At 36.9% G+C, this 18605-nt stretch overlaps 1 protein-coding gene across 4 annotated transcripts in view; it reads left to right on the forward strand.

The window, feature by feature from the left end:
- Positions 1-209: 209 nt before the first annotated feature.
- The window catches only part of CNTLN (centlein), a 295925-nt gene continuing 277529 nt past the window's right edge, over positions 210-18605 (forward strand). For 2 of the 4 annotated variants that reach the window (XM_053656339.1, XM_053656340.1), the window contains exons 1-2: positions 210-615; positions 8033-8121. In XM_053656339.1, the coding sequence (XP_053512314.1) occupies positions 262-615; positions 8033-8121 (443 nt within the window). In that variant the 5' untranslated portion in view covers positions 210-261. The remainder of the gene's footprint in view (positions 616-8032; positions 8122-18605) is intronic. The other 2 variants (XM_053656341.1, XM_053656342.1) reach the window with 1 other exon arrangement.

An 18605-nucleotide genomic window follows, 5' to 3' on the forward strand; every position in this document is an offset into this window, starting at 1 on the left:
ACAACAGACTCTGGAAAGATAAGCCAAAGGCAGTGCGGGGGAAGGGCCAGACTGACCTCTGGGGCATGGCGCCTGCGCAATCCAAAACTCACTCCGGGCGCAAAGCTCTCGGGAAGTCCGCCAGGACTTCGGGGCGCGAGACCCCGCGCGCCAAAGCGGGAAAGGGCTCGCGCATGCGTAGTTTGGAGCTCTGGCTCGCCGGGATGGGGAAAGGGAGGTGGGGTTTCCAAGAGGCAACTTGACCCGTTAGCAGCCACAGCCATGACGGCGCGCTCAGCACCTTCAGCGTTCCCTCGGCCCTCTGCCCGACTTTCTGGGCCCGGGTCCTCACGTGTTGGGCGGGGAGCTGTGCTACACACAGTGAGCAGTGAGGCCTCGGGTCCGGCCGGCGCAGCGGGGGAGGGCGTTGTGAACAAAAGCAATATATCCAGTCGGGGCGGAAAAGAGTTAGGGGGCCGGAGAGAGCTAGAGGGGGCAGCTCAGGCTCCCCTTCTCAGCACGCCCAAGGGGTCCGAGCGGCTAGAGGGCATCTCGGTAGAGGAGGCAATGATGACCCGGACGCAGCTGCTGGAGGAGGAGCTGAGCAGCCTAAAGGAGGAGCTGGCCTTGTGTCAGGTATCGAGGACTCCTGTCCCTGGCCTTTCCTCTCCACAGCGGGGCCGGGGCCTGTAGGGAGGCGCGACCCTCTTCCTCTGCCTTTGGCCGCACAGCGGCACACGGGTTGGGGACTCAGCCCCCCCTTCCGGCGGCGCTCCTCGCCGGCTCCCACACCCAGCGCTGCCCGTTTTCAGTGCTGGAGAAACGGTGTCGCCTGGCTGTCCTACCGCTGCCCCTCTGTGGACACCGGCCGGTCAGAGTTCCTGTGGGTTCCCCGGGTTTGGCTTTCTTCACTTGAATACCACCAGAAGGAGCAGTCGCACCCTGCACCCCAGCTCCCAGGTCCCAGTTCTCCGTTGTAACCATAGTGGTACTCGGTGCAGCAGGAGTGGAGTGCAGTGGACCAGTTGAAGTGTTGACTAGGAAAGTTTAAACACTTTTATTAAAATAAAATCTACCGATAAAGGAGACATTAATTTTCAGATCCACTCTTGTCCTTGTTCTTAATTCAACTTAAGTTTTAAACACAGACCAATAACTTTATAGGGAGCCTTGGTTCTGGAACTTTAACACAAACTAGATGATACTTACTAACCAGCCACACTAATTCCATAGTCCTTGAGTGAGACATTTCATTTTCATCTCATTTACCAGGTCAGTTGGGTTAACATCACTTTCCTGTGATTTGTAGAGTTTGTGTATAACAGAGATAGCTCGACTGTACCCACGTTCAGTGAGATTTGATTTCCCTTTATTTTTTCATTCTTACCATTCCTCTGTGATTTAGTCAGAAACTTTAGACAGGATTGCGTAATTAAATGTTGAAATTCACTCAGTAGTAGAAATATGAGGCACAGTCTTCAGGATAGAACCAATTAGGAACTGTGTAACACCAAGGTGTTTTTATGAGTATTATCAGTTTAGATTAATTAAAATTCATGAAATTCATTCTCTTAGAATTTGTTCTATTGGATTATATTGCCCCTTTTGGAGGTCCTTGCTGACTGAATTAAGGCTTTAAAAACAGGAAAATTTGTTGAAATTGAATATCCTTTCTTAAAGAGGTGGGTAGATATTAGGTGGCTACCTCCTTTTTCTATTTTCCCTGTTTCCTTTCCCATTTTCTGTTCCTCAGTGGTTAAGGACCAAAGAGGTAAATAGAAGATACTAATGAACATGTCATCTGCACACCTCAACCTTGGGTAGTTTAAAGATAGGAAACCATGATAAAAGCCTTTGTTACTTTGTCAGTCCTAGGATTCTGTTTGCCCATATATCTACTACACTCTTTCCTTTAGAACCCTCACTGTATATTTACCATTGTTGTGCCCTTAGTGGCTAAGGAATTAAGATACTTGCTTCATTATGACTGACTCGATTAAGAAAATCAGTTTGTTCGAAACAGCCCAATGACCACCTCCTGTCCCCTAAATTCATTCACTACTATATTCTTTTAAAAATGTGGCTTCAAACATGGTGCTGGCCTTTGTGACCTTGACATACATGGACTAGGAAGATGAATGAAATATTCTAGGCTGTGTAAGAATGGAGATGGCCATAATTAGCCTAGAACATTGGAACTTGAGACTTTTTGTAATATTGATACTATTAGATAATCATAAGCATTCCAGTAGTGTGAAACAAGATTGATAGTGTCCCATACCATAAAGCTTCAGTGAAACCATCCTCCTGCTCTTCAGGAAACACGAGAAATAATAATGAACTTCACATTGTTTTGTGAAAAGGTATTTAAGTAATTAAATGTCCACTTTTTTTAAACTTGCTCTTCCACTTAGCTAGAAATCACACTACCCAAGAATATGTAGTATTTACCCTATATTTTTAAAATCTTCCCAAACTTGTAACCCAAAATAAATTCATTTTACATTTCAACCTAGTAAATATATAAAACATACATGTACATGTAATTTCAGAAAGATGATTTACTCTGTGTTATTAACTCATTTTCTCCTAAATTCTGTTTCTTTAGAAAATGCAGCTCAGACTGACTAAATTTCACAACCCAGTAATGGGTCAAATATACAGTTTAGAGAAAAGAATTTTGCTGATTAGTCTTTGGTTATAATTAAAGTTTCATTTAGGTTAGTTGGTTTTTTCCACATTCAACTTACAGGAATTGAATTATATGTTCTTGGAGAAATAGAAAATTGGAGTGATTCCTTGTACCAGTCCTCCATAATGACTCAGAATAAGTATACAAAAGAAAATAACCTCAGTTCCAAGTGTTTCTCTAAATATGAGAGTCTTATCCTACTGTATGTGATTTTTATATTTAATTAAAACTTTCATATGGCCCCAGATTAGCAAGCACTGTACACATAATGCTTAGTTGAAGAAAGCATGATTAATTACAATGTGGTAGAAAGGCTGTCTGTAGTGGACTTCTGAAGATAGGGTGTTAGCTTCTAAATGTAGTTTTTTTCTAAGAAATGTTCAATGATGCTCCAAAGGATAGATTTAAGTCCATGACATTTATGCGTTATTCATTGATTTAGAACCAAAATGTCACCATACTTTTAATTTCGATTGTATATTTTAAGAATGTGTTCTATTACCATGGCCAGTGTGGCTCAGTTGGTTGGAGCTTTGTTCCGTAACTAAAGTTGGTGGGTTTAGTTCCCAGTCAGAGCACATACCTAGGTTGTGGGTTTGATCCCTGCTGCAGGTGTGTCCCGGAACAAGCAATTGATGCTTCTCCCTTGTATCCATGTTTCTCTTCCTTTCTCTTTATCTAAAAGCAATGAAAAAATAGTCCTTAGATGAGGATAACAAAAAAATGTGTTTTCTCTGTGGTAAAGGATGATGTGGGTATGTGTATGTATACATTTATCACCCCTTATAGAGTATCAGATGAGAAGTATGTCATATATATGTATATATAAATATTTATCTTCAACATATGTGTGTATATATCTCAAAGCTTATTTCCTTTTTTAGTAGCAATCAAAAATATTTATTAAAGCTATAAACCAGTTTCAGGTAAAAAATTACTTAGGGCATTTAAATGAAATATATATTCACTATTCCAACTTTAATGATGAAACTTAACTTTCATAGCAGCATGTGATATTGGAATTAAGAGTATCTGATGAGAGAAGTCATGTAATTATATTTTTTGTTAGATATTTATCTGTGTTGTAAACTTGTTTAGTCATTCACAAAGAAAAGAAATTGAAAACATGGTATATAATTAGAATGTTTTTCATTGTTAGTATCTGTATCCTGGTAATGAATATTTTTGTGCAAGTATTATTCATAGAATAATTTGAGTGGCTACTTTATGCTATACTTTATAATTAAACTTTTATTGTTCTCCCTGAGTTGTGATCAGCAAATTATTTAAATATAGGAAATAGATTTCATATATTTGTTGAATTCATTCCTCCAGTGAAGTCATTTGGGGGCCTATTATGTTGCCAGACACTAACTTAGGTGCTGGGAGAGTAGATACCCAGTGAAAAAGACAGTTTGGATGTCTGTGAAGTGGATATTTATTTCCATGATAGCTGATAAGTAAAAGTCAAAACTAATCCATTACTAAAATAATTTAGGCCCAAATCCCCTAGCATTAGTCAACTCTTTCATAGGCTGAGTTTAATAAACGCTGTGAAAGAGTAGGATTTTTTAATTTAAATTTTAAAGTATTTGATTCTTGTAGAAGTTTTGTAGTAATAATAAAGAAATTTTATGAGTAATTTTTAAAGATTTTTATTTCTAATGTTTTAAAAAGAACATAATGTTCAAAGGAAGGGAAATTAATAAAGATGATATTATTGGCAATGGTTAGTTTTCTTGTTTTAATGTCTGGAATAGTTTTGAAACTAGTTTTGTGTTTGCTGGGGTCTTTATTTCTCTTTGTGTATGAAAGGAAGTCTTTTTAGTACTGAGAGGTATAATCCACATTGAAGGTGACATAGCATTTAAATACCTAAGAAACTCACAAAGACTAATACATACACTAGTTCCACAATCCATTCATAGCATTTTATTGTTCACAATAGAACTTTTTTCTCTAAATTAAAGAGAAAAAAAAGGTATTGCTTACACATTTGAGTATTTTTAGATGACAAAGAAAATCTGAATACTGTTGCTGACCATAAATGAAAGAAAGAAATTAATAATACCACAGAAATTTGGAAATTAGCAAGTTTTCCTGAAATGACTTTGGGGTATAAATTGTAAACAATAAAGTGTTTTGGAGGACTCTTATCTTCTAGAGGAGGCTTTTTCCTCTGGCATCTATAATAAAAACAGCTGAAGGAGAATTTATTATTTCTTTTTGTTGGGGATTGAAAAAGAGATGTTGAATAACCATAACAACAATAAAAAGAAAAAGAAAAAAGGATAAATTAAGGTGCAAGGGTTTTTTCACCAGTTATTTATTAATATATTGTAATTTTCAGTGCTAGAGCTAAATCCTTTATTAGTAAGTATTACTTATTGAAGCTGAAGTAACTCCATTATTTTATAAATGTTGAAAACTTTCTTACATTTTTATTTATATTAATCTTTCTTGCTTGATATTTTAGGTAGAAAAGTTGAGATGAAAATACATTGCCAATCTGGTATTTTATTTGGAATCAAACTATAAGATAAATTTATAGATAATGCTGGTTTCTAGAGATTTTGTTTTTTAAAAAATAAAGAGATTAGAGCACATAAAGTTGTAGTAGTATACTTTTTCCCTTTCAAGCAAGTTATGAATGTGTATATATGTGCTGGGCAAAAGTAGGTTTACAGTTGTTTGTATGGAAGATAATACAATAATTAATAAACAAGAATAAAGTGTTTCTTGCACTTGCAATTCTAAACCTACTTTTGCCCACCCCTGTATTGACATTTCTTGTCTTTAACCCAAATGTTGAATTCTTACTTTTAAAAGGGTAAAGTAAAGCAGGATGAATAAAAATTGTTAGATAGTACTCATGCTATCAAAAGCATATAACAAATAAAATAGAGCAAAGATTTGAGCATTAAAAAATGAAAACAAAATTTTAGAAGTAAGTGTAGGTAAATATATTTCTAATACTGGAGTAGAGAGGGCCTTCTAAATGGTACATAAAATTCACAAGTTAGAGTAGAAAAGATGGATAAATTTGAATATATGAAGTTTATAACTATCTTTTCTTCTCAAAGAATTCATCATAAAGCTAAATAAGCAACAACATACTGGGAAAATACAACAGAATTGGTACATATAAATCTAATTTTAAAGTTTCTAACAACACTTCTTATATTTTATTGGCAGAACATAGTTACATAGTCCAAGGTAAGAGAGGCCAGTCCTTTGGGCAGAAAAGAGCCAAAATGTTTTCTGTTACTAACAAGGGGGAGAATGGATGATGGAGAGATTTACAAATAGAGTTAAACACAAGTAAATACATACAAAGGATCAAATACAGTATTTTTAAATGTGCTATGAAAAAAAATTAAACAGGGCAAAGGGTTACCAGAGACTTATCTGTTTTGGTGGCTATAAATATAATGGAGAATAATCTGCATGAAGATCTGGTAGATAGTACATGTACAAAGGCCTTGGTACAAGGTAGAGCAAGAAAGTCATTGTGAACAAGGGGGAGAGTGTTAGATGAAGTTAGACAGGTATGTATGGGGCCAGGTAATGTGGGGTCTTGTAATCTTGGTAAAGAGTTAGGATTCTTTTCTTAATTGACAGGAACCCATTGGAGGATTTGGAGTTGTAAAGAGACTAGGGTACCATTGTGGAGAACTAGGCAAGAGATGGATTTGATCTGGATTAAGGTGATAGTGATGGGGGAGTTGAGAAGTGGTTAGAATTGGGATACATTTTGTAGGTTAGGCTGTAGGACTTACTGATGGTCTGGATGTGAAATGTGAGGAAAAGAGAGCAACCCAGATTGACTCCTAGGTTTTAGGCTTTTGAACAAATGAATAGGTGGTGTCATATTCTGAGACACAGGTGCAGATTTTTGAAAGTGTAGGAAATCAAAGATTTTATTTTGGGTAAATTAAATTTGAGTTACCTCTTAGGTATTCAAGTGGAATTATTGAGTAGGCATTTGGCAATTCCATTCTGCATTTAGGGATGGAGGAGACAGCTAGAGAAAGAAGGGGGAATCATCAGTGTAGAGTCGATATGTAAAATATAAAACCATGGGAGTAAATGAGGTCATCTAGAGCATTGGTTCTCAATGCTGTGTGCATAGAATTACTTCAGGAGCTTTTTTTTTAGATTTTATTTACCATATTTAGTTTTAGAGAGAGAAGGGAGGCAGAAAGAGCAGGGGAGAAATGTTGATATGCAAAAGATAGATCGATGGATTGCCTCCTGCAGGCCCCCAGCTGGGGACCTGGCTTGAAACCCAGGCAGATTTCCTGACCAGGAATGAACCAGTAACCTTCAACCTTCCATCTTCAGCCTTGAAGGTCAGCGATCAATTGGCTGAACTACAACAGTCAGGGCATCTCAGAAGCTTTTAAAAAGTACTTGAATCTTACCTGAGACCAATTAAATCAGAATCTCTAGATAGTCACTATTAAAACCAAACCAAACCAAACCAAACTACACCACACCACACACCACACCACACACCACACCACACCACACCACACCACACCACACCACACCACACCACACCACACCACACCACACCAACCTCCCCCAAAAGGTTCCTAACCCAAAAGGTTCCTAACAGTCAACCACTGTTGATACCTGACCTAGGTTTATGGACTGAATCTGTTCATTGTCCACTTGGATTAGGCTATATGGAGGATCTTGAAAGTGATTCGAGCATAATAGTGGGGAGGGAAATCTGACTGGAGGAGATTGTAGAGTGAATGAGAGGGAAAGAAGTGGAAACAGTGATTATAAGCAGTTCTTTCAAGGAATTTTGCTGAAAAGGGAGATGAAAATAGAGTAATAGCTAGAGGACAGTTTCTGTATACAGTGAATTTACCTTGATATTCAGCATTTCAGTGTTTATGTCCTAAAATGTGAAGGGTAGAAATAGTAAAAGTGAATGTAGGTTACCAGTATAAGAACTTTCTAAAATAAAGTTTTCTTGCTCTATTTTTTTTAAAGATTTCATTTATTTATCTTTAGAGGGGAAGGGGGGAAGGAGAGCAGGAGAGAAACATCAATGTATGGTTGCCTTTTCTGTGTCCCCTGCTGGGGACTGGCCTGCAGGGAACCGGCCTGCAACCCAGGCATGTGCCCTGACTGGGAATCGAACCGCGATCCTGTGGTTCGCAGGCCCGCGCTCAATCCACTGAGCTACACCAGCCAGGGCTTCTTGCTTTATTTTTAAGAATCTATTTTATAGTTATAGTACTAACAACCATGTAATTTTCTTTGTTTTTAATTTAATGTCATATATTGTCTTCTCTGTTATAGCTACAAAGCAAGCACATTTAAAATGTCTTTTATTTCTTTAAGGCTGATAAAGAATTTGTATGGTCTTTGTGGAAACGTCTCCAGGTGACAAACCCAGACCTCACACAAACAATCAGTTTGGTTGTGGAAAGGTAAACTCCCAGATTATTTTTTATGAGTATTTGGTTTGTTGAATTTGTTTCTCTTTATTATTAAAATTAAAACTTGGCACTAATCCCTTAATTCAGTGTTTTTCAACCTTTTTCATTTCATGGCACAAGTAAACTAATAACTAAAATCTATGGCACAGCAAAAAAATCTGTTTTTTGCCAGTCTAACCAAAAAATAGGTATAATTTTGATTCATTCATACTGGATGGCTATTGTGTTGACTGTTGTCATTAAAAAAATGTTTTTAAATCTTTACCTGAGGATATGTTTATTGATTTGAGAGAAAGAGAAACATTAACGTCGATGTTAGAGATAAACATTGACTAGTTGCCTCTTGTCTGCACTTTGACTGGGGATCAAACCTGCAACCTAGATATGTGCCCTGACCAGGGATCAACCCATAGTCTTTAGGTGTATGGGACGACTGTGCAACCACTGAGCCACATGGCCAGAGCAGTTGTCATTTTTTCATTTGACAGTCTAAGGGAGAAGAGATCAGTGTCCCTGACTAAACAGTCAGGTGTTGCATGTCTTAAAAATTCTGTGGCACAGCAGTGTGCCTTTTGCAGCAATTGGTTGAAAATCACTACCCTAAAAAGATGTATTAAATTTCCAAATGAATATGGAATATGATAAAAATTATTGGATTTATTTCAAGGAGTGCCAGTTTACCAGATAATATAGATAAATAGGTCCTATCTCCTGCTTATATTCTGACATATTTGGGAAGCTTGCAGGTAATAGGAAAAACTGTGACATAGACACTCTGTGTTAAGCTATTACAGCTCAACTTTAAAAGTTGGATTAAGTCCTTGTGTTTTGGCTTGTTACTCTGAGATTGCCATGTTGGCAACTTCCTAGACATGGCTCAGTTTTCCTTCAAGATAGTTGCAGTGTTTATTTGAAAGCCTGGGATGACCTTGCTAGAGTAGAGTGTTCTGGAATTGGTTGAAGGATTTTACTTTACACTCTATTATCCTGTGCATGGTGCCCAGTCATTTAACCGTAGATTGTTGGACCTCCCCTTGGTCATCAGAAACAGTGGAGTGATGTTAGGTACTACTTATCAGATTATTTGATATACAGTAGTCCCCCGAACTTAAAATAGCAATTAAAATACTTGTTTACCTATAAAACAGATTTCAGTACATTTCATAAATGAGAAGCTATGTGTATGGGTGCACTTTCCTTTTTCTTTACTGGAGTCATGATTATATAACCTGAATATAATTTTTTGTTAAGTTGAACTGAATTCACCTTTGGAGTTTCTTGCCCTGGGATCATTCCAATATTATTGTAATTTGACTTTTAAAAATTATAGGTATATATGTGATTTATACCTACGTTAAAGTTTACTATCCTTGATTATTGTAAACTCTTCACATAGTACAGTTTCTCCTCATGTTGCTCGTATTCTGATTCATTTTTTACTTTTGATAATCAGAATTAAGTCTTTTGTTGAAGTGTCCTTGTAACTTCCTCCATCATCCTTGAGATAAGATGTGATCACACTCTGTCTACTCGCAGATGAGGTCTGGGAGTTTTTTTAAAATAAGCTTTCCAGGTAATTCTGTTGTAGTTCATAAATCACACTATGAGATATTGGAATTTGAGTTGACTTTTGAAACTAGAAACTTACAAGTGGCATTTATAATTTTATAATTATGTAAATATGTTTAAAAATTATTTTATTGTCACCCTGGCTGGTGTAGCTGAGTGGATTGAGCGCAGGCCTGTGAACCAGAGTATGGTAGTTCCATTCCCAGTCACGGCACATGCCTGGATTGCAGGCCAGTTCCCAGCCGGGGACCCACGAGAGGCAACCATACATTGATATTTCTCTCCCTATCTTTTCCCCTTCCCCTCTAAAGATAAATAAATAAAATCTTTTTTAAAAAATTATTTTATTGTTGTTCAAGTACAGCTGTCTGCATTTATCTCCCACCACTGCCCCCAACCCCAGCCATCCTCACCTCCCTCCCTCACTTCTACTACCCTTGGTTTTGTCCATGTGTCCTTCATAGTTGTTCTTGAAAACCCTTCCCCACTTCTCCCCATTAGCCCTTCCCACCCCCCCCTCTGGTTACTGTCAGATTGTTCTTAATTTCAATGTCTCTGGTTATATTTTGCTTGCTTGTTTGTTTTGTTGATTAGTTTCCAGTTAAAGGTGAGGTTATATGGTATTTGTCCCTCACCACCTGGCTTCTTTCATTTAGCATAATTATGTAAATATTTCTTAAACAACTGTGTAGTATGTTTGGACCTATTGATAAGGGACAGTGTTGTGCCATTCAGTGTATATCTGTCAAAGAAGACTACTCTCATTATCAAGTAAACTATCTTTTTGTATATCTATTAGTTACCCAAATCATGCTACACTTAAGTCTGTGTAATACAGGGTTCAGCAGAAGTTTAACACCTGCTTGAGTGTGGTTGGTAGGGTAATAATATGGGTGTGATAATTTATAGTTTTAATGTGAACATTTCACCTAAAATGTCATATGGTATTCTTGAGTGTGATATTGTTATGTTACAGAATGACATGCTTATGATTTTATAGTAAAAGATTTTGTAATAAAAAGGGGGCATTATTTGTGCTGGATCCTGTATGTAAGTCTTAGTCTTCCTTGAAAATATTTTTTACCTCTGAAATTTCTAATCTCCCTTCTTTTCTGCTTTTTTTTTTTTAGTCATAAAGAATGTCTGTGTTCAGACCTCGATATAATGGTTGAAGGCATTCTTCCCTAGGCTCTTTGGCTTATGAATTTGGATCAGTTGCTTTCTAAACCTACTGATAACTGTCATCAGGCAAGTGGTTGTTTTGGAAGTCGTCTTTAGCCATTTGCTGTAGGCAAATGCTACAGTTAGCTATTCTGAATGTGAATAAGTGGGAAGCCCAGCTTCCTGGTAAATGGTTCCTTGTATTAGTTATCTTGATTCCTGGGTACTTCTGCTCTCTGTGTTTACTAATTGGGTACTTAGAGCCTCTCTGAGTTTCTTTCAGAATTAACAGCTTCCTTTTCTACTATAGACACTATTTAGGTTTTGGTTTATGGTCTTTCTTCTCTGGGTCTGTCTCTGAGCCCATTCTTTTGCCTTTTAGATGTTTGTTAGATTTAAGGTCCATTTGGACCCCTTTTCCTGTTATACACACTCATAGGAATTTATTCAAGGCATTGTTATTGGGGATGTCATTGTTATGTTGTCAGCTCATCCTCTTCAAGAGGAAGTATAGTATTTTTAGGTGTTACAATGTATTCTATTATTTTGATATACCATATTTATATTTAACCAGTGTCTTCCTGTTATACATTAGGTTATTTTATTTTTAAGAAATATATAATGATGCTGTCGTGAATGGCCCAGTGACTAAACCTTTGCCTACATCATTGGTGCTACTGACATAATGGATGAAGGCTGGGATTGCTAGACATCCTGAAATGATAGGATAATTTTGCTCAGTTAAAGAATTATACTGCTCCAAATGCCATTAATACTGTGTTGGACAAATTCTTCTCTTACTCATAGTTCTTTATTTTTTAGACCTTTGGTACTTTATTGTATGTCCTTATAAGTGTTTTGGTGAGATACCTTTATGTATGTTTGTAAGTATGTGTTTTACTTTTTATTGCAAGAAATTTTAATTAGTTGCAAAGGCAAAGAAAATGCATTAATGAACTCCCAAGTTTGAAAAATTATCAACATATGACCAGTCTTGTTTCATCTATATTCTTCTATTCCCTTCTGCTCATCTGCTCCCTCTGCCACCAATGGATTATTGTGAAGCAAATCCCAGACATGTTATTTTACCCAGTTACATTAGTGTTTAGAGTCAATTAGTGTTATTCACAGAAGTTATTTTCTTTAAAGTCATTGCAAACACCGCTTAACAATTGCTCATGTGGTACATAAAATATTAGGTTCCTGTGAGACTCTGGTTACAATATTTTTGTTAACTGATTAACATATTACCTTTTTGTGTGTTTCTATTTAAAGATATCTTATCCAATTGAACATATTGTTGATTCATTTTTATTGACCTTCTATTGACCATTTCTATTGGTCAATAGCATTATAGCTGATGCCTGAACAAAGCATTCTTGCATTGAGGAACATGAGAAAGAGAAAGCACTTCAGTTTAGAAAGATCCTTCTGTTCCTAGTTTAAGTGTTTTTATTATAAAAGGTTGTTTGATTTTGTTAATTGTATTTTCTGTGTCTGCTAAGATGATCTTATAATTTTTGTTTTCTAGTCTGTTGATATGATATGTCACATTAATTGATGTTTTTAGATGTTAAACCAACCTTGCATTCTTGGGATAAATCCTACTTGGTTGTGATGTATAATTCTCTTAATATAATGCTGGATTTGTTTAACACTGTTTAAAAGAGGAATTAGTCTGTAGTTTTTTCTTTGTGATGCCTTTTTGTTAGTCAGGGTTTATATTTGCTTTATAAATGGGTTGAAAAGTATTCGCTTCTATATTTTGGAAGAGTAATAGTGTTTGAAGTATTGGTATTAATTCTTTTTTAAGCATTTGGTAGAATTCAGTCATGAACCCATTCAGTCCTGGGCTTTCTTTGTGGGTAATTTGTTTTACTACTAACTGAAATCACTTGTTGATTCAGGTTTTCTATTTCTTTCTTGAGTCAGTTGTGTTCTTGTAGAAAGTTGTCCATTTCTTTTAAGTTACCTAATTTGCTGGTGTACAAATCTTACTGTATTTCTTTGTAAGCCTTTTTGTTTTTATTAGGTTGTTAGTAATATGCCCTTTTGAATTCCTAATTCTGGTAATATGAGGCTTCTCTAATGTTCACTGTGGTTAATTTAGCTAAAGGTTTGTCAGGGTTTTTTTTTATGTTTTCAAGGAACCAGCTTTTGGTTTCATTTATTTTCTCTGTTGTTTTTCTATTCTTTATTTCATCAATTTCTTCTTTATTCTTTATAATTCCTTCTTCTCGCTTTAGGCTTAATTTGCTCTTATGTTTTTTTCCTGTATTATGTTGTAACATTAGATTATTGACTTCCGACCTTTCTTTTCTGTAATATAGGTATTTATAGCTATAAATTTTCCTTAAAGCACTGGTTTAGTTATATCCCATACATTTTAATATTTTGTGTCTTCATTTTTCCTCATCTCAGAATACTTTCTGATTGTATTTTGTTTTCCTCTTTGATTGTTTATTTAGGAGTGTGTTGTTTAGTATTTGTGAGTTTCCCATTTTTCAATTTGATTTCCAATTTTATTCCATTGTATTCAGAGAACATCCTTTGTGTTATTTCTTTTTACATTTATTAAGATTTCATTTTTTTATGTTGTAACATATGGGATATTCTGGGAATGTTCCATGTGCACTTGAAAAGTGTGTGTATGTGTGTGTGTGTATATATATATATAAATTGTTGTTGTTTTGGGGTGAAATATTCTTATGATATCTATTGGTTCTAATTTGTTTACAGTGCTGTTCAGGTGTTGTATTTCCTGGTTGATATTCTTTCTCGTTGTTTTATCCATTATCGAAAGTGGGTATATTAGTTAGGATTCTGCAAAAAACAGAACCAAAAGGATGTGTGTGATTATATACATATATTTTGTGTGTGTGTGTGTATGGACTTACTTTAAATATTTTTCTTACTTGATTATGGAGACTGATAAGTTTATATCTGCATTTGGGCTGTCACAGTCTAGACACAGGGGAACTGATAGTGCAGATCAATTGTGAAGGAAAATTTCTTGTTCAGAGAGGCTGGTCTTTTTGTTCTATTGAGGCCTTCAACTCAATGGGTGAGGCACATTTACATTATGGATGGCATTCTGCTTACTCAGAATTTACCAGTTTAAATGTTAATCTTATCAAAAATACCCTCCTAAGTTTGCACATGAAATTAACCATCACTGTGGGCTATTAAAGTCTCCAACTAATATAACGAATTTTTTATTTTTCTTTTCATTTCTCATTTTTGCTCATGTACTTTGATGCTCTGTTTATTAGATACATATCTATTTATAATTGTTATATCTTCCTGATGGATTAACTCTATTTTCACTATTTGGCTTTTCCATGCTTTACTTTCAGTGTACATTTGCGTCTTTGAACCTAAAGTATGTGTTATGTAGGCAGCATATTTTTGGATGATGTTTTCTTTTAAATTCAGTCTGACAATCTCTGCCTTTTGCTTGGATTGTTTACTCTATTCACCTTTAATATTATTATTGATATATTTGAATCCATCTCTGCCCTTTCAGTTTTGTCTTAAATATGTCTCATATATTTTTTGTTCCTACATTCCTCCTTTACTACTACTTTTTTGGCATTCAGCGAATATTTTCTGTTGTAGCGCTTTAATTTCTTTAATAATACTTTACTATTTTTTTAGTGGCTGCTTTAGGGTATTTTAACAGAATTAGCTTAGTATTTTTGTAAGCTTATATCCTGTGACATATAAAAACATTATTGAAGTACAGCTATATTCCCTTTTATCCATTTTTGTGGTGTTGTTATTATACATATTAAATCTATTAATGTTACAAACACAACAATGCATTTTTATAATTATTTCTTTAGGATATGTTATCATTCCTTAGCCCAATAAAACTTTGCTACCATCCACCTGATTTATGCTGCTATTGGCAATTATGTTATACATGTTATACTTGTCATGATTTAAGCCCATCAATATTTTATGTATTCTTTTTTTAAGGCTTTATTTATTTATTTTTAGAGAGAGGGGAAGTGAGGGAGAAAGAGACGGAGAGAAACATCAGTGTGTGGTTGCCTCTCATGTATCCCCCACTGGGGACCTGGCCCACAACTCAGGCGTGTGTCCTGATTGGGAATGGACTGGGAATGGAACTGGGAATGGATTGAGCCAGTGTTCAATCCATTGAGCTACACCAGCCAGGATTGTGCATATTCTTTTAAGCAGTTACTTTTCAAATCAGTTAAGACAGTAGAAAAACATGCTTTTAAACAATTTACATAATTGCTGTAGGTGGGAATTAGGTCCTTCCATGGGATCATGATAAAAGCATTTAAAGGACACATGCACAGGTGATTGTAGTGTGGTGTGGTTTATTTGTGTGGTAGAAGCTGCCCCTTGGGTTTCCACTGCCCCATCTCCCTCTTGCCCTACCATGGAAAAAGTCTAACTCTGTCTTCAGCAAAACCAAGGTAAATGCCAGTGTCCACAGTTTCTACTTCATATTAAAGTACAGTCCTTTGGAGCTAGCTGGCAGGCAGCTGCTAAGATTCTCAGTCCCTATCCAGGTAGCTTAGATTATGTTTCCAGTTATAGTCCATTCAGGCTCCCTCCTGGAGCCTGCATGTAGGCGCATGTAGGCATGGCCATGGGCCATGTGGCTGCCAAAGGCCCCATGGTCATGTAGAGAGGATACATGAACACACTAGATGAGTGCAGGTTACCCAGGCAAAAGAGAAAGAGAGTGGGAGCGCTTCTTTGTTCCCCTAGGATTATGTTAGCTTGGGTGTGGGACAGATCATATGCTTTCTCAAAATGACTACGTTCCCAAATTTTTGCATGCTTTGGTAGGATCCACCTCCCAACCAATACATTTTTTCCCCAGGCTGGATTGACAGGCCTCTCTGGTTCACCACCTTCCTATGCACTGTTTTGACTTCTATTGCATATGTGCCTGCCTTCCCCTTGTCCCACCTGGTCATCTGGTACCAGAGGGGCGAAGGGAGAAGTGTTAATTCTCTTGGCAAGGAAATGCTATAATTCCATGGGGCACGAAGCTTTAGCTTTCTGTCTAGCAAGCAGGTTTATGCTTACAGATTTATTAAACTCAATATCTAGTTCCCTTTGCTCCCCTTTTCTACCTAAATACTGCTGGTAACATGATTACCTTTACCAGTGCCTTTTCTTTTTCTTGTGAATTCAAATTACTATCTGTGTCCACTTGGTGCTTCTATCCCTTTTGGTCTCTGTTGCAACAATGTCATCATACTTTCTTTACTTCCAGGGATGTCCAACCTTTGGTGTCTCTGGGCCATGATGGAAGAGGAAGAGTTTTGTCTTGGGCCACACATTAAATACATTGCAACACATAATCACAAAAAATCTCATAATGTTTTAAGTAAATTTACAATTTCGTGTTGGTTCACATTCATAGCCATCCTGGGCTGCATGTGGCCTGTGGGCTGTGGGTTGGACACCCCTATAACCATGGTTTCCTTTAGTTTTGTGAACATATTTATACTTATTTTGAAGTCTTTTTTTAAAAAATAAATCCAACATGTTGTCACTCTTCCAGTTTCTGTTGCCTACTTTTTTCCTGGTTTGTGGATTATACTTTTGTTTCTTTGCATGACTTGTAATTTTTTTGTTAGACATGAATGTTTGAGATACTATATTGTAGCACATCTGGTTACTGGTCTCCCCCATCCCTCTCCTCCAGGCTTATTTGATCCATGACTGGCTGGATATTCTAAACTCTATTTCCCCTCCAAAAGTGGTAAGTTTCTGATATTGCTCCTAAGGAGACTGCAGCTTTGGCTTTGTCCACAGTTGACTGAGGATGATAAATTTTGGTAGGGCTCTCCTGTTTTCATTCCTTGAGCACACCCAGGTGTTAAACTTCACTAATTGGTGGCTGATTGTTTAATTGTTTTCAGTAATGCAGGCCTGTGGGCCGTTTGCAGCCAGGATGGCTGTGAATTTGGCCCAACAAAAAATTGTAAATTTACTTACAACATTACAACGTTTTTTGTGATTACATGTTGCAACGTATTTAATGTGTGGCCCAACACAACTCCTTCTTCAGTGTGGCATAGAGATTCCAAAAGGTTGGCTACCCCTGCAGAGCATAAGGAACTCTATAAACCAATTCAGCATGTTTCCTGTGAAGTTTCTGAGTCAGTGTTTGGTATTTTTTCCAACCATTTAAGTGCTCCTGCCAGCTGTCTTATTTCTCATTTTTCTCCTGCAGACTAGCAGGCCTATGGTTGAGCATGTATCATGAATTTTCTACAAGCTTGCCTTTCACCAGAAGCTACACCCACTCTTGAGAATGCCTCTAGGCGTGAACTTCTCCATAATGTGTTGCAAATGCAGTCAGTTCCCTTTGAGAAGGGGTTAGGACCTACATATTTTACATTGCTTCCTCAACCCGTTTCCCCACATGAGGCAAAATCTGAGCCAGGCCTCAGGAGCTGTGATTGTGGAGAATATTATACTTCCTTCTGAGTGACACCCCTATTGTAGGAGCTGATTATTTGGAGGAGGGAAGCAGCAGCCTCAGGTCGTTTTGGCTGGCCTCAGCTGGTGTGGAACCATTGCTGTTATAGGGAATTCCAAGCTGGGGCAAGGGAGTTTGGGTCTTAAGTATTCTCAGTGCTCTACACCCAAGGTAGAACCTGTTATTTCACAAACGGTGGGCAGATAGAAGAATGGAGTCTTCACCTCTCAGTTGCACTTGCTTAAGACATGGCCTTAGCTACAATTAGCTGGGGCAGGATGAAAAATGCTGATATCTTGCTGCTGGAGAGAAGAAGCTGTCCTGAGTACTGGGTACTTGGGGGAGATGGAGGAGCCCTGTGTTTTTGCTGCAGCATCCTGGGGTGTACTCTTTACCTTGCTGAGGGTGGAAGAAAGGAATGGTGTTGGTTCTGATACCATAAACACTTGCTTTCTTACTGATTTTTTGTAATTTTTCTGAATAGGCATTTCTTCATTTGCCTTTAGCCCTTAGGACCATTTGCAGAGGCTTTCAGTGTTTCTTTTTATAGTGCTCACCACTATAAAAGAGCTCTGGGTCAACAGAGCTCTTTACACTCTCATGTCGGAAGTTCCTCTTTCAGTATTTGTTGTTTTAAGCTTCTAGAGTTTGGGACAACTTGTTATTTAGTAACAGGTAACTTCTACAGTAGATTAAAAGATACATACAGTTGTAATTGTGATATGTAGGGCCAAATTGTTGTGCCAGGTTATACTCCTAGTAGGAATATAAGCAGGTACCTATTTTACTTATATTCTGGCCAGCCATCACATTGTTTTCAAACTTTTTAATCTTTGCCATTTAATAAGAAAAATATGATATTTTGAAATAGTTTTTATTTGCATTTTATTATATATGAAAGAAGTCTATGATACATTTTATATCCTTTTGTGTAAACTTTTTCTTTCATATACTTTCTATATCCATTGCCTGTGGCATTTCTAATTCATGTCCCATGATGCCCATCAAATTCAGTATATCATCTATAGAACTTACTGGCTTCTCCTTTGAGTTTTTTTACTACTTAACTTTTTCACTTCCATAATCTTGCCATTTTCTTACTTTTCTCCAAATTTCACATCTTGAGGGTAGTCCTTGATACCTTTGTTTTGAACAGAAAATCAATTCCCAAGTTCAGTCACTTTCTCTCAAGCATTGTCACTCAAATCCTGTAATTCCTCTGTGTCCTTAACTTCCATACCCTCTATCAAGGCTCTTAACATATCAA

Source organism: Artibeus jamaicensis, unplaced genomic scaffold, assembly GCF_021234435.1.
Source record: "Artibeus jamaicensis isolate MK-2021 breed Jamaican fruit bat unplaced genomic scaffold, CSHL_Jam_final scaffold_1964, whole genome shotgun sequence".
Classification (NCBI taxonomy): Eukaryota; Metazoa; Chordata; class Mammalia; order Chiroptera; family Phyllostomidae; genus Artibeus; species Artibeus jamaicensis.